We start from the raw sequence: 27,762 nt of genomic DNA on the forward strand, positions 1-27,762 counted from the left end.
TCAGCTCCTCCTGCTCTATAACATGATACCTGCAGATTGTACTGTATTGTATATATCATCTGCTCAGCTCCTCCTTCTCTATAACATAATACCTGCAGATTGTACTGTATTGTATTTATCATCTGCTCAGCTCCTCCTTCTCTATAACATGATACCTGCAAATTTTACTGTATTGTATATATCATCTGCTCAGCTCCTCCTGCTCTATAACATGATACCTGCAGATTGTACTGTATTGTATATATATCATCTGCTCAGCTCCTCCTGCTCTATAACATGATACCTGCAGATTGTACTGTATTGTATATATATCATCTGCTCAGCTCCTCCTGCTCTATAACATGATACCTGCAGATTGTACTGTATTGTATATATCATCTGCTCAGCTCCTCCTGCTCTATAACATGATAACTACATGATTTATTAATGTATTAATACAGTAATAATGTGAAATTACTGTAGTGCTTTTCTAACTGTGGCCCTACAGCTGTTGCAAAACTACAACTCCCGGGCATGCTGGGAGTTGTAGTTTTGCAACAGATTGAATGCCACAGTTTGGAGAACATTGCTCTAAACCAATGATATTATTATAAAACCCCTGATGCCAAGTTTACAGTAGCGTCATTGATGTACGCCACATCCTTAAGCGTAACTCGTAAAATCGTTAGAACAAGTCCTGCAATTGAGTTCCATTGAAGTGTATTAGAGGTGTGACGCACGTAGAGTAAGACTGGTTAGCACCCATTAGATCACTCTTTCCAGGTTTTATGGGATAAGCCTATAGCTGCATCCAGGCAGAGATGGTTTGGCATTTGTTGTTTTTTTTTGCAGGAAAAGATGAGGTGATGGCCCTCGTACTTTTCCTACTCCAAACGATCCAAACTAAGAAATGCGAAAGCGTAATTTCGCTGACCCCAGAATATATCCGTCAGCTTTATGTAAGTGCAAATCCTTGTTCCCGTGTAGACTCAGACGACTCATGCTTTCCATGAAGTATTCGCAGCTTACAGAATCCAAATGCTGCCGGCTAAGGCCACTTTCACACTACAAATGTCTTCCGTTTTAAAGAGCCGTTCTAATGTTTTGTTATGAAAACCCTTAAAACCCGCTGTTAAATGTCCGTTACAAAATCCCATTAAAGTCTATTGGATTTTTACATTATCCGTTTTCACCCGTCATAGGCCGTTATTAATAACAGACGTTAGTTTGTGATGGGAGAAAAATAGTGCATGTACCGTTTTTTCCATTTTTTTTTATGACTGGTTAAAACGGATAATGTAAAAATCCAATAGACTTCAATGGGATTTTGTAACAGCCGTTTTTAAGGGTTTTCATAACGGAAAATGATAATAGATCTTTAAAACGGAAGAAATTTATAGTGTGAAAGCAGCCTTAGTATAGAAAGGAAACCAGCGGACTAGTAGAGGAATGAGGCCCTTATCCCTGAAACGCGTCACTTAAGAGATCTTATCCCTTATCTCTAGAGATCCCCTAGAGATCTTATCCCTTATCCAACGGATAGCGGATAAGATGTCTGATTGCGGGGGTCCCACCACTGGGAATCCCCGCACTCTCTCCTTCAGCATCCCCTGTCATCTGGTGCACGGAGCTCCAATTTCTGGCGCCCCCACCCATGATCTCACACATGGCGCCCCGGCAGTCTGCAGAAAGGGGGTGTGAAGTCGGACCCCCCCCCCTTTCCTATCCTTAAGATAGGGGATACGTTTTCATATCCCGGAGTACTCCTTTAAAGAAAAACTTATATACTGTAAGATATCTTTAGGCGTTTTGGTAATGCTAGTGTTAGATCCCGGCTAATATTGACTTCTGCCGGATTCGAAATCTCCATGGCAGAATCTCGTCGAAAACAATGGGACTCTGCTGCAATGGAATTTCCAAGCTGAATTTTTGCCACCGGATTCCCCTCAGAAATTCTATTGTGTGAATATGGCCTTATGGAGCCACACAAGTCAGGCTGTCGCTTACTTTTTCTTGACTCGTGTCCCCCTCTCCCAAGGCTTTGTTCACACAGCGCAATTACTGCCATTCCGCTCAAATACCGCCTAGAATGGCCGACTGGGGATTTTTTGCAGTTTTGCGCAATTATTGTGCTTTCAAAAAACAGATTCCGCTCAAATTCCGAGTTCCATTAAATTTAATTGGGGCTCTGAACGGAATTCCGTAAAACGTTAAACATGTCTAATAATTTAGCAGAATCTGGAATTTCCGCCGTGTCAATGGGACAGTTGTGCAGTACATTTTGCAGAATTTTCCGAGCAGAATTTTCCGGCGGAATTCTGCACGGAATTAACCTAAAAGTTGCCGTAAATGTCACAAAGTGTTGCAGATACATTTACCAGTTCCGTCATGGCGGTATTGTCACTGTACCACTCAAAAGTGAAAGATTGGTTACAATCACGTGCCCTGGTGTTCGGTACGGTCCAGACGCCGTACGTGAGAACAGACGTCATCTAGAAGTCGTTCGCCGGGTTGTTACCGTGTCAGATATGGTCAGAGTTCCATCCTAAGCATAACTCAAAGACAACTTCTAATTCTGCGAAATGCCCGTCCCTGTGCCGGTGAGTGCCCGTCTTCCCAAACCCCTTTCTGTGTGATGCTGCTCAGCAGAAAACCAAAGCTCAAGCCTGGGTTAGTGAGCGAGCTGGGATCAGGGGCCGGCCTCGGGATGAGAGTAAAAGGACACAGCTGTTTGTTTTCCTGAAAGCTTTTTTTTTTTTTTCCCTTTTTTTTTTTCTCGCCCCTTTCCAAGCAAGCGAGGGGAAAGGAGTGGGGGGAGGAGGGTTAAGCGCCTAGGCTACACAAGTGGGAGGATAGCAGGACAAGGGGGCTTTTGACTCGGGCCCTATGTAAAGCGGCTTCCGAGTAGAACACGGGAGACACCTGCTGATCGCTTTTCATATTGCATCTCATCTCTCCTCTTTTTTTCAGGGTGCCAGAGGCCCTGATGGACCAACGGGAGGATCTGGGCTACCAGGTACCAAGGTAAGTGCCCATTGAGGTGCCACCTATTTCTTATCATGCATTAAGGCACTGTTTCCAAGCAGAGTGCCTCCATCTGTTGCAAAACGACAACTCCCAGCATGCCCGGACAGCCGAAGGCTGTCCGGGCATGCTGGGAGTTGTCGTTTTGCAACAGCTGGAGGCACCCTGCTTGGGAAAAACTGCATTAGGGGCTTCTGGAATCCTATACAATATATAGATCTTATATGATTTTACTGTACATCCTTTCTGTGATTCTACACCTCCCACCATGATTCTCCAGCTGACTTTTTGAACATGGTGAGAGGTGTAGTACGCCATGTCAGCTATATGCCGGGAGTTGTCGTTTTGCAACAGCTGGAGGCACCCTGCTTGGGAAACATTGCATTAAGGGCTTCTGGAATCCTATACAATATATAGATCTTATATGATTTTACTGTACATCCTTTCAGTAATTCTACACCTCCCACCATGATTCTCCAGCTGATTTTTTGAACATATGCTGGAAGTTGTCATTTTGCAACAGCTGGAGGAACCCTGCTTTGGAAACACTGCATTAGGGGCTTCTGGAATCCTATACATTATATATATATAGATCTTATATGATTTTACTGTACATCCTTTCTGTGATTCTACACCTCCCACCATGATTCTCCAGCTGACTTTTTGAACATGGTGAGAGGTGTAGTACGCCATGTCAGCTATATGACGGGAGTTGTCGTTTTGCAACAGCTGGAGGCACCCTGCTTGGGAAACACTGCATTAGGGGCTTCTGGAATCCTATACATTATATAGATCTTATATGATTTTACTGTACATCCTTTCAGTAATTCTACACCTCCCACCATGATTATCCAGCTGACTTTTTGAACATGGTGAGAGGTGTATTACGCCATGTCAGCTAGGGATGTAAGAAAAAATCGATTCTCGCGATAATCGCGATTTTTCATTTGCCGATACAGAATCGATTCAAAATATTTTTGAATCGATTCTTTTAGGGATGTGGAATTTTTAATAAAACGCACTTTATCTTACCTGCCAACGAGCCCGCGGAGCTCCGGTACAGTCCGGTACAGGTGTTCGGTCCCCGGGCTGTATTCTTCTTACTTCCTGTTAGTCCGGCACGTCACATGGAGCTTCAGCCTATCACCAGCGGAGGCGGGACATCGCTGCGGCCAGTGATAGGCTGAAGCTCCATGTGACGTGCCGGACTAACAGGAAGTAAGAAGAATACATCCCGGGGACCGAACACCTGTACCGGACTGTACCGGAGCTCCGGGGGCTCGTTGGCAGGTAAGATAAAGTGCGTTTTATTTTATTTTGCAGCCCAGACGGGATAACATGAGAAAAGTGAGCACCGGAGTACTAGATCGCCGCTGTCAAAGCTGACAGCGGCGTCTATTGGGATCTATGAATGCTCCCAGGTGGGCGATATATCGCGATGTATCGTCACCTAGACGGTATCGCGATATATCGCGATATATCGAATCGCCACACTGGTATCGCGATTCGAATCGAATCGCCAAATTCTTGGCGATTCACACCCCTAATGTCAGCTATATGCCGGGAGTTGTCGGTTTGCAACAGCTGGAGGTGCCCTGCTTGGGAAACCCTGCATTAGGGGCTTCAGGAATCCTATACATTATATAGATCTTATATGATTTTACTGTACATCCTTTCTGTGATTCTACACCTCCCACCATGATTCTCCAGCTGACTTTTTGAACATGGTGAGAGGTGTAGTACGCCATGTCAGCTATATGCCGGGAGTTGTCGTTTTGCAACAGCTGGAGGCACCCTGCTTGGGAAACATTGCATTAAGGGCTTCTGGAATCCTATACATTATATAGATCTTATATGATTTTACTGTACACCCTTTCTGTGATTCTACACCTCCCACCATGATTCTCCGGCTGACTTTTTGAACATGATGAGAGGTGTAGTACGCCATGTCAGCTATACCACCTTGACACTTCATGTTACTAATATTCTAGCCCTCTGTCTAGAACAAGGACCTGTTCACCGGTATTCAGATCCCTGCCAGTAGAAATAAGGCTGCGTGTTTATTTCAGTCAGCTTAAAAAAAAAAAAAAAAACGAAATTATGAAAGCTTTCCCATTTATGGGACCGAGCCGGCAGCTAGGACTGTACGGGGATAAACATGCCGCTGGCAGATACCGGGCTGCCCTGTGCTTTTTCTGGCCCAGGCAACGAGCTGAACTAGAACTGGAAGGGACATGACAGTAATATTATGTTTTTATTGCATTGCCTCATTTTGTCTTCTGTAAATTGGAACGCATTGACTTTTCTATACATTTCTTTATTGATAAGGACATATAGACAACCACAGTCTCTTTCTCCTGACGTTTCACAGGTTTGCTATTCCGTTCGAGTCTACAGCGGAAATTCACCACGATACCATATGTTTAACATCGTCTGTGCTTGTCTAGTGCTAGGACGGGATGTTTACGATTTTACAAAGCAGATTATAATACAATGGTCCCTCAAGTTACAATATGAATCTGTTCCAGGACGACCATTGTATGGTGAAACCATTGTATATTGGAACCATAACTTTATGGAAACCTGGGAATAGGCTCTGAAGCCCCAAAATATCATCCAAAAATAGGAAAAAGTGAGGATTAAAGAAAAATAAGTAGAGAATTAATATAGATAAAGCAAATCCTTACATATAAAAGTAATAAAGATCTGCTGGGAGCTGTAATCACTGTCTATGTAGAAGACAGGAGCGTCTTCAGGGTCCTGTACAGTACACAGTGTCCTAAAAATATAATGGAGCCGCCCTCACCTGGTGTCCAAAGGATCAGCTAACCCTGGTACAGGTAAAGAGTACAGAACATGTAATACCTGCCTGTACTGTAGGGGGCGCTACCAGACACCAGTCAGTGCATACACTTCAGTAATACAGGTAAAGTGTAGTACAGAACATGTAATACCTCCCTGTACTGTAGGGGGCGCTACCAGACACCAGTCAGTGCATGCACTTCAGTAATACAGGTAAAGAGTACAGAACATGTAATACCTCCCTGTACTGTAGGGGGCGCTACCAGACACCAGTCAGTGCATACACTTCAGTGATACAGGGGTTTTACCAGTGAATTGCCCATTCTGATTGGTCAGATCTTCCGGCCATTGACAGGTATCACAGATCTGGACTGTCTGTACATTGTATGGTGACTTTGGTTTCAAGTTACAATGGTCCAGAAAATACCTAAAATATTGTAACCTGAGGCCATTGTATCTTGAGGGATCACTGTATATCCAAAGCTGACAGTCTCCAAAGTGGTGTCAGATCAGTCTTATCTCTATAGATTACCTAGAAATTTAGAGAGGCAAGGGCACGAATTACCAAAGTGGCCACCCATGGAGAGAACAATGACTGGTGGAACCAATCTAAGAGTCTTGGAGAACATCAGACCTTCCTGTCCCAAGTATGGGTGCCATTGTGAGTTTTGTTCTGGGATCCCCTCTTCTATATATGTACACCGCTGTAACAAAAGACTCCCCATGTCTTTCATTGTGAAGACCCCACCAAATAGACATTGAATTCCACGAGAAGAATGGAAATAGGAAAATCCCTTGAAATGTAAGAAATAATGACTATTAACAACGGGACTCTCCATGGTTGTCCAACAGGAAGTGCTTATTGAGTCTTTTCAACTAGCCCTTGCCGCCAGTACTGTAGGCCACCTTTCTTTGCCAACCATATGAAGAATCCTTGCTTTGCCCATGGAGAGGACAAGGACAGGTGCAATTGCTTCAACTCAGAGAACATCAGACTTTCCTGTCCAAGGATGGGAACCATTGTGAGCTTTTTTGGGGGGTCTAGCTTTTTTTCATTGTGAAGACCCTGCCAAATAGACTTCTTTTAGTCTTGACTTTTAGTCTTGAGTTTTATGAGAAGAATAGAGTAAGGAAATCCCCTTAAAATGTTAGAAATAATAACTATTAACAATTGGACTCCCCATGGTTATCCAACAAGAAGTGCGTATTCAGTCCTTTCTACCAGTCCTTGCAGCCAGTACCATAGGCCACTTCTTTGCCAACCATATGAAGACTCATTGGCAGGATTCCACTATTCTGGATCTCTGATACCTATGAAGTAAAATCTTAGAAGCCTGAATAAACATTGTTTGTTGCCTTATATTCCGTCCTTGTTGGGAAACACTGACCCAAGTCATGTTTGGCCCTTATCACACCATGATCAATGGCTTCATATGTAGATTTTCTTTTCAGCAGGTGTCTTTTCCCAGAGACACTTATAGGTTCAGGACTATAGTGAAAGTGGTTTTCCCATAAAGGACACAGAGTGTCTGATCAGTGGGGGTCTGACTACTGGGACCCTCACCGATCACAAGAACGTGAGGTCCATGCCCCCCCATTGACTACATGGAGCAGCAGCTGGACATGTTTTCTGATCCTTCATCCAAATCCAAGGGCGTAATGAAAATAGACAAGCGCTGTACTCTGCTATCTGCATCAGTTCTGTAGATGGTGAAAGGAGCGGCAGCACATGTCTGACAAGTCTGTTCCACCGTAGGAACACGAGACCCCCGTTCTCATCATCAGTGGAAATCCCAGCGGTCAGACCCCCACCATTGGACACAGTAGAGAAGTGATCTTCGTGTAAGTTATCCGTACTTGGTCACAACCCAAAGATTTGAACATGTCATCATTCAATGGCAAATTACCAGATGGCACAAGTACCCGTATACCTTTACCCACAGAGATTCATATTTCAAAGCAATATCTCTGCCCTATCCACCACATATATAGTTCCTGGAGTCGTCCTTCCCTGTTAAAGCAATTTACACGTGGCTCTGTATGTCTAAGCATATCCACAGTTTGGAGACCTCAGGTCTATAGAATAGCTAAAGAGGCTTAGATGCCCTGAGACAGACTATCATTATTCTAGAAGGTCAGCCACTGACCCTTTCAGCCCTTTTAAAATGTTTAGGATTTAGGGTAAATCAAAGAAACATTAAATGTATTTGACATTAGAATCGTGTTTTCTCCATCACCCCGCGAATGAATCGAGTATTGTGGAAGAGATCTGCCCTATGACCCAGCGCTCTTCCTGACTAGCCAATCAGAACGCCTCCTGTGCGTATGTCTCACTTCATAAAAGAAAAACCGGCACGGACACTGATTCCTGACAAAACAGTTAAAGTTAAACAGATTTGTAAATGACTTCTATAAAAAAATCTTAATCCTTTCAGTACTTATGAGCTGCTGAAGTTGAGTTGTTCTTTTCTGTCTAAGTGCTCTCTGATGACACCTGTCTCGGGAACTGTCCAGATTAGAAGCAAATCCCCATAGCAAACCTCTTCTACTCTGTGCAGTTCCCGAGACAAGCAGAGATGTCAGCAGACAGCACTGTTGCCAGACAGAAAAGAACAACTCCACTTCAGCAGCTGATAATTATTGGAAGGATTAAGATTTTTTTAATAGAAGTAATTTACAAATCTGTTTAACTTTCTGGAGCCAGTTGATATAAAAAAAATAATAAGTTTTTTTTCTGGAATACCCCTTTAACCTAGGCAACATTGAATATACTGGAATCCTGGAAATGGATGGCAAGGAGGTGCTACTCGTGTAAAAGAAGACCGTGACATAAATCTGCAACATAGAATATTGTACGGAGCACTCACCCGGTCGCGGACCGTATCACGCTGCTTTGCGCTTCGTCAGGCCGCTCAGCGGCCTGACGAAGCGCCAAGCGGCGTGATACGGTCTGTCGCCTGGCGTCTAAACTCCCCCAGTTCCATCTACCGCCTCCCCGCTCTAGATGAAATCGTTCAGATACTGCCGTTGAGGAAGTGACCGGGTGAGTGCTCCGTACAATTTTCTATGTTGCAGATTTATCTCAGTGAATGGCACCTGCTATATGAAAGCTGTACGGAATGCGCTGCTGCGCTTGTCCGGTGATTTATAAGTGCAGACAGTAGGCAGACAGAATAAGGATACAAGTATAGTACCTTTTCCCACGTGGAGTAGTAAATTTAACATTCCAACCCGGGTGGGATGTAGCAGAATTGCATTATCCGTGACAGAGCAGATCTTGCGTGCCCTTGTCTGGGAGGGGGTCTGTGTATAGAGGGCATGGCGAGGGTCCACCAGCTTCCTGTTCCCACAGAGGTGTTGTTCTTGGTCATTGACTTGCTAAGCCACCCGCAGACAGTCTGTATGATACCACGATGCCTTCAGGCAGACTGAGGCTTGCTGGGGACAAGCACTATATCCATTGTAATATTGACCCCCAGCCTCCAGAACACACACTGACTACCACTCTATTAACTCATGAATCAATGGCCAACTCTAGCGATACAGACTTACCCAGGCCCATGATATATATATATATATATATATATATATATATATAATATATATATATATATATATATATATATATATACATTTATTTTTTTTAAGAATCCACTGTGCTGTGTGCATATTTTTTTCTTCATGATGCCTTAATATTAACAATTCAGCATTGATCTTATATGACTGATTGTTAACATTTATCCGTCCATCTCTTGTGTGTTAATATACGGGTTGGAATACTATTTTAGAATTACATAAGCCATACAGTGCTCCCTCAAGTTACAATATGAATTGGTTCTAGGACGGTCATTGTATGTTGGGACCATAACTCTATGGAAATCTGGAAATTGGTTCTGAAGCCCCAAAATGTCATTCAAAAATAGGAAAAAGTGAGGATTAAAAAAAAATTATAATAATAAATAAGTAGGTAACTAATATAGATAAAGTCCTTCTTCCAAGTAATAAAGATCTGCTGGAGCTGTAATCACTGTCTATGTAGAGGACAGGAGCTTCTTCAGGGTCCTCTACAGTACACAGTGTCCTAAAAAGTAACATGGAGCCGCCCTCACCTGGTGTCCAAAGGAGCAGCTAACCCTGGTACAGGTAAAGAGTACAGAACATGTAATACCTCCCTGTACTGTAGGGGGCGCTACCAGACACCAGTCAGTGCATACACTTCAGTAATACAGGTAAAGAGTAGTACAGAACATGTAATACCTCCCTGTACTGTATGGAGTGCTACCAGACACCAGTCAGTGCATACACTTCAGTAATACAGGTAAAGAGTAGTACAGAACATGTAATACCTCCCTGTACTGTAGGGGGCGCTACCAGGCACCAGTCAGTGCATACACTTCAGTAATACAGGTAAAGAGTACAGAACATGTAATACCTCCCTGTACTGTAGGGGGCGCTACCAGACACCAGTCAGTGCATACACTTCAGTAATACAGGTAAAGAGTAGTACAGCACATGTAATACCTCCCTGTACTGTAGGGGGCGCTACCAGACACCAGTCAGTGCATACACTTCAGTAATACAGGTAAAGAGTACAGGACATGTAATACCTCCCTGCACTGTAGGGGGAGCTACCAGACACCAGTCAGTGCATACACTTCAGTAATACAGGTAAAGAGTAGTACAGAACATGTAATACCTCCCTGTACTGTAGGGGGCGCTACCAGACACCAGTCAGTGCATACACTTCAGTAATACAGGGGTTTTGCCAGTGAAATGTCCATTCTGATTGGTCAGATCTTCCGGCCATTGACAGGTATCACAGATCTGGACTGTCTGTACATTGTATGGTGAGTCTGGTCTCAAGTTAGAATGGTCCAGAAAAGACCTAAAATATTGTAACCTGAGGCCATTGTATCTTGAGGGATCACTGTATATCCAAAGCTGACAGTCTCCAAAGTGGTGTCAGATCATTCTTATCTCTATAGATTACCTAGAAATTTAGAGAGGCAAGGGCACGAATTACCAAAGTGGCCACCCATGGAGAGAACAATGACTGGTGGAACCAATCTAAGAGTCTTGTAGCCACTTTTCTTCAGCCCGGAGAACATCAGACCTTCCTGTCCCAAGTATGGGGGCCATTGTGAGTTTTGTTCTGGGATCCCCTCTTCTATATATGTACACCGCTGTAACAAAAGACTCCCCATGTCTTTCATTGTGAGTGCAAACCGTTTTAGGGTGCATTCGCATCATGTTTTCACTCTCTGGCAGCTGGATCCGGAAGGAGAATTTTAATAACACCTGCTGCCATATCCCCGCCGCCTCCGTGCCGTACCATATTCATTTCGATGAGCCGAACAGAGTCAGACCACAGTTTTTAGTCTGGGTCAAAAGCCGAATATGATCAGAAAATGAGCCGACGGTAGTCCCTAGCTGAGTGGAAATGAGATGTGAATGCAGCCGTATAATGTTTCAGAAATGTTCATCCTGATGGAGGAAAAAACTGCTGCGGTGACGCTGCACACGGGTGGCCTTCATTTTCTTACTTGTTAAAGGTCTCAGCAGCTTTTCCTCCATCAGATCAATATGAGAAGATGAGAAGGAGTTTTGGAAACCTCAGACTAGGTTCACACAGGGCTGGTGCCAATATTTTTGTCACCCTAGGCCAGTGTTTTCCAACCAGAGTGCCTCCAGCTGTGGCCAAACTACAACTCCCAGCATACCCAGACAGCCAGAGGTTGCCTTAGTCAAAAACGAATTTTCCGCCCCATTGGCCTGCCCTTTGACATGCCCTACCTTACTACTGGGGTGACACACTGTAGCAAACCTCCTCCTCATGCAGCTGGCTGAGCGAGTGGTTCGGATGCTGGTTGTCTAACTTTGTTGTGGCAGGCAGAGCGGCGCCCCCCATCAAGAGGGCGCTCTAGGCAGCTGCCTATTTTTCCTATAGGCAGAGCTGGCCCTGGTATATGTTGTATATGTACATTTGGTATATGTTGGTATAGTTTGCGGACCACACACATATGGCCAATCCTTATCTTAATAGGGAGCAGGTATCTCAATCAAGACCTGAGATCCAGACCCTCATGTACAGTGACCTCCCCCCCCCCCCTCGACCTACGATGGCCCCGACATACAATAATTTCAACATGCGATGGCCTCTCAGAGGCAGCATCAACATACGATGCTTTTGTATGTCGGGGGCTTCGCATAAACGGCTATCCGGCAGCGCAGACTGCTTCAGCTGCCACCCGATAGCCGTTTACGGTGCCCCGTGTGGTCCGCTGACGATCACTTACCTGTCCTCGGGGCTCCGGTGCGTCCTCTTCGGGATCCTCTGCATCGTCGGCGCTCTCCATCGTCGTCACCACGTCGCTGCGCACGCCGTCCCGTCATCCAATAGGAGCGGCGTGCGTAGCGACGTGATGGCGGCGACGGAGAGCGCGGATGCCGGGGAAGCAGAGGCCTTGCCGGAGCGTCGGGGACACCCCAGGGACGCGGCGACGGCGATGGAAGGCGACATCCCGGGCAGTGATGACGGTCCGGAGCGGCGGGGACAGGTGAGTATAACTTCCTCTAACAGTGGTCTACAACCTGCGGACCTCCAGATGTTGCAAAACTACAACACCCAGCATGCCCGGACAGCCGTTGGCTGTCCGGGCATGCTGGGTGTTGTAGTTTTGCAACATCTGGAGGTCCGCAGGTTGTAGACCACTGTCCTATACTTTACATTGCACTGATCCCTCAACATACAATGGTTTCAACAAACGATGGTCCATTTGGAACAGATTACCATCGTATGTTGAGGGACCACTGTGGGGGTTTCTGTGGCCCAGCATATACATGTATGATTGATATATCATATCCCTTTATGTTTGGCTACTTCTGTCTTCTGTGCTTGCTTTAAACCATATATATATATATATATATATATATATATATATATATATAAACTCTTGTGTCCGTAGGTAAAGATTAATGTCTTCCACCACTCATGTAAGACACCGTATATATGTTACATGCATCTGCGGTCCATACAAAAACCTAAGTTACATGTATTGTACCTTCTACCTTTGCAATGTCTATGAATTAATATTCACCAGTTACTAAACCTGTTTATAGGGACCTCAAGGAGTTCGGGGTAAAGAAGGACCAGTTGGGCAACAGGTAGGTAATGTTTTTGAAAAACACTCTGTAACAAACACGGAGCACAATACCAAGAGACGCTCACAGCAAGATGTTTATACACTCAGGGCAAGATGGGAGAAAGAGGACCTGTCGGGCCACGTGGTTTTACAGTAAGTGACCACACGGTGATATTCATTTTGGTCTTTTCTTTAATCCAGGGTTTATTCACATTTATTATTGTTACAGGGTATTCCAGGACCTTCTGGCCCAACTGGAGAGAAAGGAATTCCAGGAAACCCGGTAAGAATCATGTTCTGTCAGTTTTGGTTGTTTTTGTCCATCAAGTAATGTAGTAAAGCTGGATAGAACGTGTTTAGTTCCTTCAGAAATCCTAAAGGTCTGATATGGTCTTTTAAAGGCTTTGGAGGTTTAAAGAGGTACTCCGCCCCCAGACATCTTCTCCCCTATCCAAAGGATAGGGGATTAGATGTCTGATCTCGGCTGTGGCACTCCAGACGTCCAGTGCACTAAGCCAACTTCGCTCCGTGCCGGATGACCGGTGATGCGGGTCGTCACGGTCACACCTTGCTCTTGACGTCATGGCCATGCCCCCTCAATGCAAGTCTATGAGAGGGGGTGTGACGGCCGTCACACCCCCTCCCATAGACTTACATTGAGTGGTCATGGCGTCACGAGCGGTCGTGATGTCACGAGGCTCTGGCACTGTACAAACATCTTATCCATTATCCTTTGGCTAGGGGATAAGATGTCTAGGGGTGGACTACCCCTTTAAGGAAGAAGTCCTGACCGGGTTATGTACATGCAAGTTATCTCATTACCATTCTGGCCGGATCATTGTATGTTTGCCACCATCCCGCTGTGGCTGTCCCATTTAGTAATGAATCACCTAGTTTCTTTTTATTTGTCTTTTACGTATTCAATACATTACTTGCCAAATGTACATATGAAGAGCCTTCGTTTGACTAAATCAACTATATATTAGTATTTCCAAATGTAACCGACACATCTATTTTTCAGGGACCACCAGGACCACAAGGGCCTGTCGGGGCTTTGGGTGAAATTGGACATAAGGTACAATAAAAAATGTATTATTTTAACGATAAAGTTGTCTTTCAAAGCAAATCTGAGTGTGATCTATGTTCCTTATTGGACTAATGACCAGTTGAGTGTTATTTTGGGCTGACATTTTTGTATTTGGAAGATCCTCAAGTATGTTGACGCCATCATTTATCAAAATTTAGTAGTTTGAGTAGTTGCCCACTTTTGCCATTAACTTGTTTTGATGAATCTCTCCCCAAAGTGGATTCTCCGTTGTCATCTTTTACCTTCACCTTTGACCAATTTACATCACATGTAAAATACACCCAATCCATGCAGCCTCCATAGGCTTGTGTATGTGGACACGTGGTTGGCCAGGTACGGTCATGAACATTATGTCAACATTCTTGAGTTTATCCAAAGTAATCTGAACTTACCAAACAAATGTTAAAACCATTATAAACTCATTAGAGGTTGGAAATTCAGCCCAAAAAGGTAATTTGGGGTCAGGAAATCTGGCGCTGAGTTTTGGCTCCAGTACCAACTTGTGTAACTTCCTCTGTAGCTAAAGAATAAAGATAGGACGTGAGCCCATGAACTGAGCTCGGTAGATCGGGGCCTCATGTCTGGGTGAAGGTCAGAGACGGCCTAGATCTGTTCCTCTTCGTAAAATGAAGATTGTTATGGGACAAACATTGTAGAGTATTATTGTAAAGCAACTTTAAAGGGGTATTCCAGCTTCCAAAGGATAGGGGATAAGATGTATGATCGCAGGGGTCCTGCCAGATTTCGGTGCAGCCCCCAGCATTCTGTGCCACGACTCTAGTGACGTCACGCCCCCTCCATCGATGTCTATGGGAGGGTGTGTGACGGCCGCCACGCCCCCTCCCATAGATATGAATGGAGGAGGCGTGAGTGGTGTCACTAGGGGGGCGTGGCCATTACGTCATGTCTCTGTCTCAGAGGCAGCGCCCTGCACAGAATGCCGGGGGCTGCACTGAGATTGCGGGGGTTACCAGCGGCGGGGGACTGGGGGATTGCGGGGGACCCCTGCGATCATACATCTTATCCCCTGTCCTTTGGATAGGGGATAGATGTATAAAACCAGATTACCCCTTTAAATTTTAGTACTAGGATGTGTAATGACACAGCAAGTAACATCTCTCCTGCTTATGTTAGGGACGACAGCTCATACCGACTAATGCTTTCCCATATAACCACAGCCAGGTTACCTTCGGGGTCTATTTATTATGGGTTGTCATCATATTTTAATGAAGTTTAAATGGCCACATGTGTGGTCAGTATGGAGGGAGGGTGGGCTCTCACAATTCTTTGGATTTGGATCTTTTTGGTATTATAAGTAGTATTATTTTAGTCACAGGTTTTGTTTTAAATGGGAGTTTTTTGCGACTTTTAACATCCACACTTTCACACTAACCTGTGTAGAGGGAATGTTGCTGAGTTTCCCATAGCAACCAATCAGATCGCTTCTTTCATTTTCAAAAAGGCCTCTGCAAAATGAAAGAAGTGATTTGATTGGTTGCTATGGGCAACTCAGCAACTTTCCCTCTGCACAGGTTTTGATAAATCTCCTCTTTATGTCTATTGCAATTTATTTTTAAAAAGTTGCAATCAAGAGGCAGTATTTCCTGGATAACCCTTTTAATAAGCGATTTTAAATGCAGTGACACTATACAAAGCATATAAAACACCCACAACCAGCAGACGGAAAGTGAGGCAAGTTTATAAAGTTCTTATTATTTACCATCTTTTATTTATTTAGGGACCTCCAGGGGCAAAAGGAGAACCAGGGCCACCAGGTGATCTAGGAATGAAGGTAAGTGATGTCCTATGGGGAGCATCTGTGTAGAGGTCACCTGTAGTAACAGATAGGACAAGTTATGAAGTACAGTAACCCCCCCGACATGCGATGACCCCGACATATGATGAAATCGACATATGATGCTTTTATATGTCGGGGCCATCGCATTAACTGCTATCCGACAGCGCAAAATGCTTAAGCTGCTGTCGGATAGCAGTTTAAGCATCCCGGGCAGGTTCGCTTAATAATTCCTGTTGCTCCGGGTCCACTTCGCGATCCTCCGGCGTCTTCTGCATCTTCTCCGGGGTCCGGGCCTCGCTTTCCGGCGTCGTTATTACGTCACTACGCACGCCGCGCCAGGGCAGCACCGTAATAACGTCACCAGAAAGCAAGGCCCGGACACCGGAGAAGATGCGGAAGAAGCCGGAGGATCGCGAAGAAGACACCGGAGCAGCGGGACAGCATCGGGAGCGGTGAGGACCTGGTGCGGAGCAACGGGGACAGGTGCTGTAGCGTGGGGGGTAGGGCGACGGACCGTATTCGCGCAAATGTGCACTTCCTCAGGCCCCGGAGCGCACATTTGCGCGAATATGTTCCGTCGCCCTACCCCCCACGCTACAGCACCTGTCCGCTCTCCCGTATCGCTCCGGTGATCCGATGTACATGTGAAATAAAGAATGAAGTTTTATGCCGCAACTACAGGGTGAGTGCTCCGCTCTTCTTATTTGGCTCTAACCCTGGTGTATTGGTTGTACTATATAGTGTCAGGTGCCCGCCATGGTGCGTGGTCTTCTGACTGTGTGCCCTCCTCAAAGGGGCACCCTCATATAGCCTAAGTCTATTGTAAGGCATAAAGTCACCAACAAAATGAAGTGTCAAGTGTATGCGACATCAAGTCACGTGTAACCGTAGCCTAAGGGTCAGTCCTCTTATATCCACGGTGCCTCCAGCTGTTAAAAGACTACAATTCCCAGCATGCCCAGACAGCCTTTGACCTTTCTTCCATAGAAATCCTTGAGTCACATGACTGAAAGAATCACGTGACTCGTCAAGATAAAATCGCATAGAGGAGAAAATGCCAAAGAAAAAAAGACGCCAAGACTAAAACCCACTATTTTTTTTTTTTAAATTGCATCTTGGGATTGCAAAATAATAAGACGTTTTTTGTGGTGCTTTAAAAAAAAAAATTTAAAATAAAATATATATATATATATATGTGTGTATATATATATATGTGTGTGTGTATATATATATATATATATATATGTGTGTGTGTGTATATATATATATATATATATATATATATATATATATATATATTGTTTTTTTTTTTTTTTTTTTTGCTGACGCCAGTAAGAAAACTAAGTAGTAACTTAGCCTCAGACTACTTATAGGGTTTGTTTGTAGTCTGTAACCTTCGTGACAGATAGGTCTGATTGGGAGCTGTATACAGAGAACTGCAGGATATTTTATTTTAAGAGTGCCTCCAGCTGTTGCAAAACTAACTCCCAGCACGCCTGGACAGCCAAAGGTTGGGGATTATTGCTCTAATGTAGTCTATCCCAATCAGTGTGCCTCCAGCTGTTGCAAATCTACAACTCCCAGCATGCCCGGACAGCCAAAGGTTAGGGATTTTTGCTCTTATGCATTCTATCACAATCAGCGTACCTCCAGCTGTTGCAAAACTACAATTCCCAGCATGCCCAGACAACCAAAGGTTAGGGAATATTGCTCTTATGCATTCTATCCCAATCAGCGAGCCCCCAGCTGTTGCAAATCTACAACCCCCAGCATGCCCGGACAGCCAAAGGTTAGGGATTTTTGCTTTTATGCATTCTATCACAATCAGCGTACCTCCAGCTGTTGCAAAACTACAATTCCCAGCATGCCCAGACAACCAAAGGTTAGGGAATATTGCTCTTATGCATTCTATCCCAATCAGCGTGCCCCCAGCTGTTGCAAAACTACAAGTCCCAGCATGCCCGGACAGCCGAAGGCTGTCCGGGCATGCTGGGATTTGTAGTTTTGCAACAGCTGGAGGCACGCTGGTTGGAAAACACTGCTTTCATGTATTTTTGCATCTTATTTTCTTGTCCTGAGCCATTTCTCCAGCTGCCGGTGACTAGGGAAGCTCTACAACCAGGGGACCCGGACCCGTTTGAGGCCCTTGAGTCAGATGTACTATTGGTCTTCTCCCAAAGGCATTTTTGCTTTAATGTCATCCTGTTTATTTTGGAGGGTACATCTTGTAGCTTTCATACTTCTTATTGTGTCTCCACATTTTATGTCCCCCCCCCCCCTCCACTCGGCACCCCCCACCCCCAATTCATTGTTTTTGGCAAGCCATCCCCGGCTTATGACAGAAGCTACTGTTCCCCTTTTGTGACAGCGGTGAAACCTAAACCGTCCTCCCCTCCTGTCCTTTTCTTTGGGAACAAAACCCCATTGATGTGCGCCGTCCTGCCACTCGGATATGCGCGGCTCACAGTAGCCGACAACTTTCAGCGGCTGCCAGCGTGCGGCTCTTATCTCAGCTGGACGGTGTACACCCCCCCCCCCCCCCCCCCCCCCCACACTCTTGGACATCTTGCACAATTCTCTCTCCATCTCCGCGCATGAACCGCGTAGCTCGAGACCTCCAGTCCGGGTCTGGACGCGCAGATGTCTTTCCAAAAAAAAAGCGTGTTCCCTGTGTCTAACAGCAGTAGTTTGTTTTCCGAACAAAGGGTCAGAGCTTTTTACTAGCAACAATCCCAGAAATATTTATAGTAAAAAATAAAAAAAACACAGGAAGAAAGAAAAAGTCTGGTTTCGGGACCTGGGCTTTAAAATAGAAAATTGCGTGGAACATGAACCCGTGGCCCCGAATGGGACTTAAAGGGGTACTCCGGTGGAAAACTTTTATTTATTTATTTATTTATTTATCTATTTTTTAATCAACTGGTGCCAGAAAGTTAAACAGATTTGTAAATTACTTCTATAAAAAAAAAAATCTTAATCCTTCTAGTACTTATTAGCTGCTGAATACTACAGAGGAAATTCTTTTCTTTTTGGAACACAGAGCTCTCTGCTGACATCACGAGCACAGTGCTCTCTGCTGACACTCTGTCCATTTTAAGAACTGTCCAGAGAAGGAGAAAATCCCCATAGAAAAACATATGCTGCTCTGGTCAGTTCCTGAAATAAACAGAGATTTCCTCTGTAGTATTTAGCAGCTGATAAGTACTGGAAGGATTAAGATTTTTTTAATAGAAGTCATTTACAAATCTGTTTAACTTTCTGGCACCAGATGATTTAAAAAAAATAAAAAAGTTTTCCAACGGAGTACCCCTTTAAGGGGCTCCCAGAATGGAAATTTGCTTCTTCATGGAATGGATCTTTTTTTTTTTCTTTACTCTGCATTTCAGGGAAATTAAAACAACAAAGCGAAAAAACATAATTCATACTATGGCCCAGATTTACTAAAAACCATCAAATTCTCCAGAGTCATCAGGCCATGGTCACACGTTGTATTTTCGGTCGCATTTGTTGCTGTAAGAAATACTACCGGTTTTTTAAACTCTGCAGGTTATTTTACATTTGTTTGTTTTTTTGGGGGGTTTTTTTACGCTCATATTTTGTTATTATTAATATTATTATTTTTTTTGCTCGTATTTTGTTATTATTATTATTACTTATTTTTATTATTATTATTTCTCACATGTGGCTGCAAATAATGAACAAGATACTACAGTTTTCTTACCGGTTCTCTAAATTCTGCAGGTTATTTTACTTTTTTATTTTTTACGGTCGGATTCGGCAGTTTTCTTTTATACGGCTGTGTGTCGCTTTTTTCCTACTCCGGTGGGAAACAAGTGGAAAACAAATGTTTTCAATCAACTGGTGCCAGAAAGATAAACAGATTTGTAAATTACTTCTATTAAAAAAATCTTAATCCTTCCAGTACTTATAAGCTGCTGAATACTACGGAGGAAATTATTTTCTTTTTGGAACACAGAGCTCTCTGCTGACCTCATGACCACAGTGCTCTCTGCTGACATCTCTGCCCATGTCAGGAACTGTACAGAGTAGGAGCAAATCCCCATAGCAAAACTATCCTACTCTGGACAGTTCCTGACATGGAAGGAGGTGTCAGCAGAGAGCACTGTGGTTAGACTAGAAAGAACTACACAACTTCCTCTGGAGCATACAGCAGCTGATAAGTACTGGAAGGATTAAGATCTTAGAATAGAAGTAATTTACAAATTGATATAACTTTCTGGCACCAGTTTATTGAAAACATTTGTTTTCCACCAGAGTTCCCCTTTAAAGCTTTGGTTTACAACCAATGTGCCTCCAGCTGTTGCAAAACTCCAACTCCCAGCATGCCCGGACAGCCAACGGCTGTCCGGGCATGCTGTGAGTTGAAGTTTTGCAACAGCTGGAGGCACACTGGCTCGGGGAAACAGCATTAAAGAATATGTAGACTTTTAAAGATTATATATATATATATATATATATATATATATATATATATATATATATATATATATATATATTTATTTTTATTTTTTTTCACTGCCCCCAATGCATCTTCGATAAAACGATAAAAAAAATCCCTGCCGTTTTCTGTATACAGCTCCTATTCAGATCTATGTGTCACGAAGGTTACAAACTACAAACAATCCCTTTTAGTAGTCAAATGTAATGAAAACATACAGGCAAAGCGGTACTTTTGTAATGTGAACCAATACACCAACGCGTTTCAGCTGCATCTTAATCATGGCTAGTCTGAAGACTGTCTAAGCTTAAACTAGACAAACGATGGGTTGACCTAAACCTGCGCCAGAATCTGACGCAATTTTTTGGCACACCTAAGGCCACATTCTTAGCCATGAAAACCATGCCCCTTTTTTTTTTTTAGACATTGGCTGTCCGGGCATGCTAGGAGTAGTAGTTTTGCAACAACTGGAGGTCTATTGGCTATTCGGGCATGCTGGGAGTTGTAGTTTTTCAACATCTGCAGTTTGGAGACCACTGGTCTAAATCACTGCTCGGATCACATGAGGGAGTTCATTTCTACAATGACCACCTTTATTTTTCCATCATAATCATCATCATCAATGTGTCCGGGCGGAGATTCCGTAGTGGGAATAGGCCCTATGGTTCCAAATTCGCTCTATTACTTTAAAGGGGTATTCCATGAAAAAAAAAAAATGTCTGGCTCCAGAAAGTTAAACAGATTTGTAAATTACTTCAATAAAAAAAATCTTAATCTTTCCAGTACTTATCAGCTGCTGAAGTTGAGTTGTTCTTTTCTGTCTGACCACAGTGCTCTCTGCTGACACCTCTGTCTGTCTCAGGAACTGTCCAGAGCAGGAGAGGTTTGCTATGGGGATTTGCTCCTACTCTGGACAGTTCCTGAGACAGACAGAAGTGTGAGCAGAGAGCACTGTGGTCAGACAGAAAAGAACAACTCAACTTCAGCAGCTGATAACTACTGGAAGAATTAAGATTTTTTTAATAGAAGTAATTTACAAATCTGTGTAACTTTCTGTAGCTAGTTGATATTTTTTTTTTTTTTTTTTTTAAATGGAATACCCCCTTTAAATCAGTGGTCTCCAAACTGTGGCCCTCCAATTGTTGCAAAACTACAACTCCCAGCATGCCTTGACAGCCAAGGGCTGGAGGGCAGTTGGCTGCCCGGGCATGCTGGGATTTGTAGTTTTGCAACAACTGGCAGTCCATTGGATGTCGGTGCATGCTGTAAGTTGTAGATTTGCAACATCTGGACGTCTGTTGGCTGTCCGTGCATGCTGGGAGTTGTAGTCTTGCAACAGCTGGAGGGCCACAGTTGCACAGCTGCTCTTAATCAATGTTTAGATCATATGATAGAGCTCACGGAGGCTCAGTGGTTAGCACTTTTGCCCTGTAGCGCTGGGGTCCTGGGTTCAAATCCCACCAAGGACAACATCTGCAAAGAGTTTGTATGTTCTCCCCGTGTTTGCATGGGTTTCCTCCCACACTTCAAAACACACTGATAGGTTTAGATCAATTTGAGTGTACAGCGCTGCGGAATCTGTGTGTGCTATATAAATAAAGAATTATCATTTCTGTACTAACCACCTCTAATATTTCTTTCATTTTCAGGGAGATATTGGTCCATTGGGAATACCGGGAGAACAAGGCCTCATAGGCCAGAGAGTGAGTATACCTGTGGGACCTATAGTCGTAGTCCCGGATACTCCCACAGGGTTAGATACTATACATATGGGATGGACACCTTGACCCTTTTTTTTTTTACAGGGGGTCATGTAAGCAACCTGTCCTGGGGAAAAACTCTTTAAACTAGAGGTCTCAAACTGTGGCCCTCCAGATGTTGCAAAACTTCAACTCCCAGCATGCCCGGACAGCCGTTGGCTGTCCGGGCATGCTGGGAGTTGAAGTTTTGCAACATCTGGAGGGCCACAGTTTGAGACCACTGGTACTCCACTGGAAAACATTTATTTTATTTTAATTTTTTTTAAATCAACTGGTGCCAGAAAGTTAAACAGATTTGTAAATTGCTTCTATTAAAAAAATCTTAATCCTTCCAGTACTTTTCAGCTGTTTTATGCTTCACAGGAAGTTCTTTTCTTTTTGAATGTCCTTTCTGTCTGACCACAGTGCTCTCTGCTGACACCTCTGTCCATTTTAGGAACTGTCCAGAGTAGGAGCAAATCCCCATAGCAAAGCTCTCCTGCTCTGGACAGTTCCTGACATGGACAGAGGTGTCAGCAGAGAGCATTGTGGTCAGACAGAAAGTAAATTCAAAAAGAAAAGAACTTCCTGTGTAGCATACAGCAGCTGATAAGTACTGGAAGGATTAAGATTTTTTTAATAGAAGTAATTTACAAATCTGTTTAACTTTCCGGCACCAGTTGATTTAAAAAAAAATAAAAAAAATAAAATATATATATATATATATATATATATATAGTTTTCCAGGGGAGTACCCCTTTAAGTAAACCAACATTAGTAGTCCTATAGTGCCCTCTACAGGGCAGTAAGATAAAGACACTTACTCACTTTCCAATGCCATCTTCAGCCATCACTTGTCTTGTGACGCACAAATAGTCATTGTTTTAACTTTTTCCCACTCACAATGTATCTGCAGGGAGAAACAGGCCTAGAAGGGGACAGTGGTCCGATGGGCCCCGACGGACTGAAGGTGAGTTTGCCCTTAAAATGGATTGATGATGAGAGTCATTGTTCTGGGAGCCCAGGTGTAGAGGCTCAAAAGTTTTATCTGAAGGACTGAAGGGTGGGGTTAAAGGGGTACTCCACTGGAAAACATTTATTTATTTATTTTAATTTTTTTAAATCAACTGGTGCCAGAAAGTAAAAAAGATTTTTAAATTACTTCTATTAAAAAATATTAATCCTTCCAGTACTTAGCTGCTGTTATGATCCACAGGAGGTTCTCTTCTTTTTGAATTTCCTTTCTGTCTGACCACAGTGCTCTCTGCTGACACCACTGTCCATGTCAGGAACTGTCCAGAGTAGAAGCAAATCCCCATAGAAAACCTATCCTGCTCCGGACAGTTCCTAAAATGGACAGAGGTGTCAGCAGGGAGCACTGTGGTCAGGCAGAAAGGAAATTAAAGAAGAAAAGAACTTCCTGTGGATCACAACAGCAGCTGGAGGGCCATAGTACTGGAAGGATTAAGATTTTTATATAGAAGTCATTTACAAATCTGTATAACTTTCTGGCACCAGTTGATTTGAAGACATTGTTTTTCCTCTGGAGCCCCCCTTTAATGGAAGCTGATGCACAGCAGACACCTATACATACAAGTACCTATCTCTCCATGATTGCCAGTATTGTACTGTATACTTCCATAGTCATACTTCTTTGCATTCTGAGAAGCAAGAATGCAATTTTAACTAAAAATGTCTTAAAATTAAACATATACTAATCTTCTTTGTTTATATCTGGCAATAGGGTGAGAAAGGCGAGCCAGGCCCTGACGGGGAGAATGGAGAAAAGGGCACCGTCGGCTTAATAGGAAAAGATGGTCCTCCCGGTTTCAATGGAATTCCAGGTGTCAGAGTGAGTACATATAGTGATGGGAATCTCATTCGTCTAAGTGTTTCCCAACCATTGTGCCTCCAGCTGTTGCAAAACTGATGTCCAGGCATGCTTGGATTTATAGTTTTGCAACAGCTAGAGGCACCCTGGTATTGTGCCTGGTATTTGATACAGCAGTGTTTCCCAACAGTACACCTCCAGCTGTTGCAAAGCTACAACTCCCAGCATTCCTAGACAGCCAAAGGTTGGAGATTATTGCTTTAATGCAGTCTCTCCCGATCAGTGTGCCTCCAGCTGTTGCAAAACTACAACTCCCTGCATGCCAGGACAGGCAAAGGTTAGGTATTATTGCTCTAATGCAGGCTTTCCCAATTAATATGCCTCCAGCTATTGCAAAACTACAACTCCCAGCATGCCTAGACAGCCAGAGGTTGGAGATTATTGCTTTAATGCAGTCTCTCCCGATCAGTGTGCCTCCAGCTGTTGCAAAACTACAACTCCCTGCATGCCAGAACAGGCAAAGGTTAGGGGTTATTGCTCTAATGCAGGCTCTCCCAATGAATATGCCTCCAGCTGTTGCAAAACTACAACTCCCAGCATGCCCGGACAGCCAACGGCTGTCCGGGCATGCTGGGAGTTGCAGTTTTGCAACAGCTGGAGCCACCCTGTTTAATAAACACTGGACCTGACACGTCTTTTATCTCCTTTGCATACAAGTCAACGACACTGCGGAGGCGCAGACAGCGCAGCAGCGTTCACCACTATATCTCGCTCCGTCTTCACTCTCTGTAATGAGATTTCCGTGGATTATGATTTACGGCGCTGTCATGACTCATAAGTGTTGCGGACTCTAAGCTGCCGTGTTACTTTCCCTTTAAAATCTGATGTATCCAGCCTAATGCTCATGTGTGGGAGAGACTTATCTGTAATAAATCTCGGTGGAAATCTGGATAGCCATTAATGGCTTTAGGGACAGCAGATGATCCAGGGGCCGCACTACACGGTTCCATCGAGCTTCACGCTGCTGACAGACGAGTAACATCTGAATCGGACATCACAGGCTTCTCACAGCTGTACTGGTACTGCAGAGAATCCTAATAGAGCAGCTGGGTACACCCCCCCCCCCCTCGTCCGCGCCCCCCCCCCAACCCTCCCCCCCTCTCCCCAACATCTGCACGTCTCAAGTCTTCATTGTCCGTCTCATTGTCCATTGCGCGCAGCCATTCACACGCCTAAGCTCTGTAAACTTGCAAATTAAAAGTAGTTTTACTTGGCAGCAACGCAGGATGATCTAAAGCCGCTCAGCGCCCGGGACAGAGTTGTAAAAAGTTGTCCTCTTAGACAAGAATGAATCCTAGACGAATTTATTCTGAATATACATATGTATACATACATTCACACTCACTGTGTACAATGTGGATTCAAGGTTGGGTCACACAAAGCTCATCAGCAGTGTATTTCACGCTGCGGATGCGCCGACGAAAGTCCCAGAGCCACGGCAGTGCGAGCTCCCTGCTGCGGCCGGGTAGCTCTGTGTGTCGAATCGTGAGTGCTGGTGGAAAATCTGCTGCTATGAGCGGACACATAAAGCTACCCAGCCGCAGCAGGGAGCTCGTTCTGCTGTCGCTCTAGGACTGCCATCGACACATCCGCAGCGTGAAATACACTGACGATGCGCTCCGTGTGACCCTACCTTCAAAGCGTACCTTATAATGCTTCTATATGTTACTCACTAGGCCATGCAGATTCTTCACGTCTCTTTTTTTTATGTGTGTAGCTTCTTTATTTGGCTCACAAAGCCTTCCATTCTTCTGCTCACTTATTGTGACATCCACTGCTCAGGAAGGGGCGTGTCCGAGGCAAGCACTGAACCCGCCCTCACTGACCATGGATTCACTTCCTCACTGAGTCTGCTGTGCTGTGCTTGGTCTCTTCATACAGTTACTGAAGGCTGCTCTGTAACCCCCTCCTTTCTGTATTCATGCTGCAGTCTGATAGGACAGGAGTGAGCACAGAGGAGTGTTAGTCCCGCCCTTACTTCCTGGACTTTGTCCCTGCCTGTGCTTCATCTGGGACAAAGAGGAATCTGCAGCCGGAAAGCATTATGTTCTGGCTGGTATGGGGACCCCTAGTGGTGTTTTTAAAAGCCATGATTTCTATAAAAAGAAGATGAAATTTGAAAAGTTGATGTTTTGCCAAGATGTAAAACATATAAAAAGGTTTTGAACAGTCCATGAATACTATGGAATCTCCATCTGGATGTATTCTGGACGGAGATCCCAATGGCCGCTTGCACCAAAGGTGCTTGGAACACGCAGACATTGCCTGACCCCATAGCCGGCAATGTATTCTGCTCCAAATTCCATTGAAACAAAAAAAATATGTTCATTCTTTCAATGGGTGCATTTTTGTAATGTGCAACCTGCAGCTGAATCCAATTGATAGCTGCACTGAAGTGTGCGCCTGAAAGCTCGAGGGCGGCCCTAGGACCGCGCGGACTACATTGCTGCCACCATAGACGGCAATGCATTTCTGATGAACATTCGTGGTGTGAACCCAGACAAGAGTTTTTCCAAGCGTAAAAGTTATCACTTACCTGAGAAGGTTCCATCTTCTGGGACCCCCATCGATCATAAGAACAGAGGCCCCTTGTTTCCAGAGCAGATAGAGTGGCAGAACACATTCTCAACCGCTGCTCCATTCTTCAGACGTCTCATAGAGAGAACGGAGGCCGAGTATGCCTGTTGCTGGTCATTCACACTGGGGACGAGAGACCTTCGTTCTTGTGATCGGTGGGGGACCCAGCAGTCGGACCCCATTGATCCGCTTGTCATAAGAAATGACTTTTAGCCCTGGTATAACCCCTTTTGCCTATCAGTATGGCTTTTAAAGTGTAAAGACAGTGGGTCTCTCAGTCCGCCCCCTCCCTCAGTATGCGGTCTACTCACATCTCCCATAGCATTAGCAAAACTACAACTCCCAGCTTGTCCTCACTGACAGTAGCGGGACACAAGATGACAGTGGGAGGATTTTTCCTCTAGGTGTGAGCCCTGCACTAACAGCTGTCAATCAAGGAAGTGTGTCCATAACATAGGTGATGACTCTTGGACACAGCAGGACTAGTATGCGTCCAAGCAGGCGGGGGGGGGGGGGGGGGGCAGTTGTTTGACTGGATTTTTCAGTAGGAAATACTGAAAATTTTCTAATGAAAGCAATTACTGAACCTATTGGTTATACATGCTTTACAACATATCAAAAGTGTTTGTATCTGACAGTGCCCATTTAAATATCATTAGTTCATGCAAACTGGGCTGGAATCTATGATAGAACCAGCCTATAATCAATAGCTGCCTTTTGTTGTGGTATAGTTTGTACAGTAGTTTTAGGGCATGCTGGGATTTATAGTCTCCGTGAATAAAGTCTCTGGCAGATAGCCGTATGTGGCATATACCTTCTTAGTGAAATCGTTGGTGATATAGCAGATGATAGTTATAGATAGTAACAGTTAAAGGGGTACTCCGGTGGAAAACTTTTTTTTAAATCAACTGCTGCCAGAAAGTTAAACAGATTTGTAAATTATTTCTATTAAAAAATCTTTACCCTTCCAGTACTTTTTAGCAGCTGTATGCTACAGAGGAAATTCTTTTCTTTTTGAATTTCTTTTTTTGTCTTGTCTACAGTGCTCTCTGCTGACACCTGATGCCCGTATCAGGAACTGTCCAGAGCAGAAGAAAATCCCCATAGCAAACCTATGCTGCTCTGGACAGTTCCTGACACGGACAGAGGTGTCAGCAGAGAGCACTGTGGACAAGACAAAAAAGAAATTAAAAGAGAACAGAATTTGCTTTGAAGCATACAGCTGCTAAAAGGTACTGGAAGGGTAAAGATTTTTTATAGAAGT

At 44.1% G+C, this 27,762-nt stretch overlaps 1 protein-coding gene across 1 annotated transcript in view; it reads left to right on the plus strand.

Moving 5' to 3' along the window:
* COL27A1 (collagen type XXVII alpha 1 chain) overlaps positions 1 to 27,762 on the plus strand; it is a 341,158-nt gene that overhangs the window by 250,420 nt on the left and 62,976 nt on the right. Inside the window, exons 29-37 of the mRNA XM_056540545.1 lie at positions 2,950 to 3,003; positions 12,925 to 12,969; positions 13,056 to 13,100; positions 13,177 to 13,230; positions 13,969 to 14,022; positions 15,773 to 15,826; positions 21,941 to 21,994; positions 22,947 to 23,000; positions 23,775 to 23,882. Coding sequence (XP_056396520.1) covers positions 2,950 to 3,003; positions 12,925 to 12,969; positions 13,056 to 13,100; positions 13,177 to 13,230; positions 13,969 to 14,022; positions 15,773 to 15,826; positions 21,941 to 21,994; positions 22,947 to 23,000; positions 23,775 to 23,882 — 522 coding nt within the window. The remainder of the gene's footprint in view (positions 1 to 2,949; positions 3,004 to 12,924; positions 12,970 to 13,055; positions 13,101 to 13,176; positions 13,231 to 13,968; positions 14,023 to 15,772; positions 15,827 to 21,940; positions 21,995 to 22,946; positions 23,001 to 23,774; positions 23,883 to 27,762) is intronic.

The sequence above is a fragment of the Hyla sarda genome, chromosome 9 (assembly GCF_029499605.1).
Source record: "Hyla sarda isolate aHylSar1 chromosome 9, aHylSar1.hap1, whole genome shotgun sequence".
Taxonomy (NCBI): domain Eukaryota; kingdom Metazoa; phylum Chordata; class Amphibia; order Anura; family Hylidae; genus Hyla; species Hyla sarda.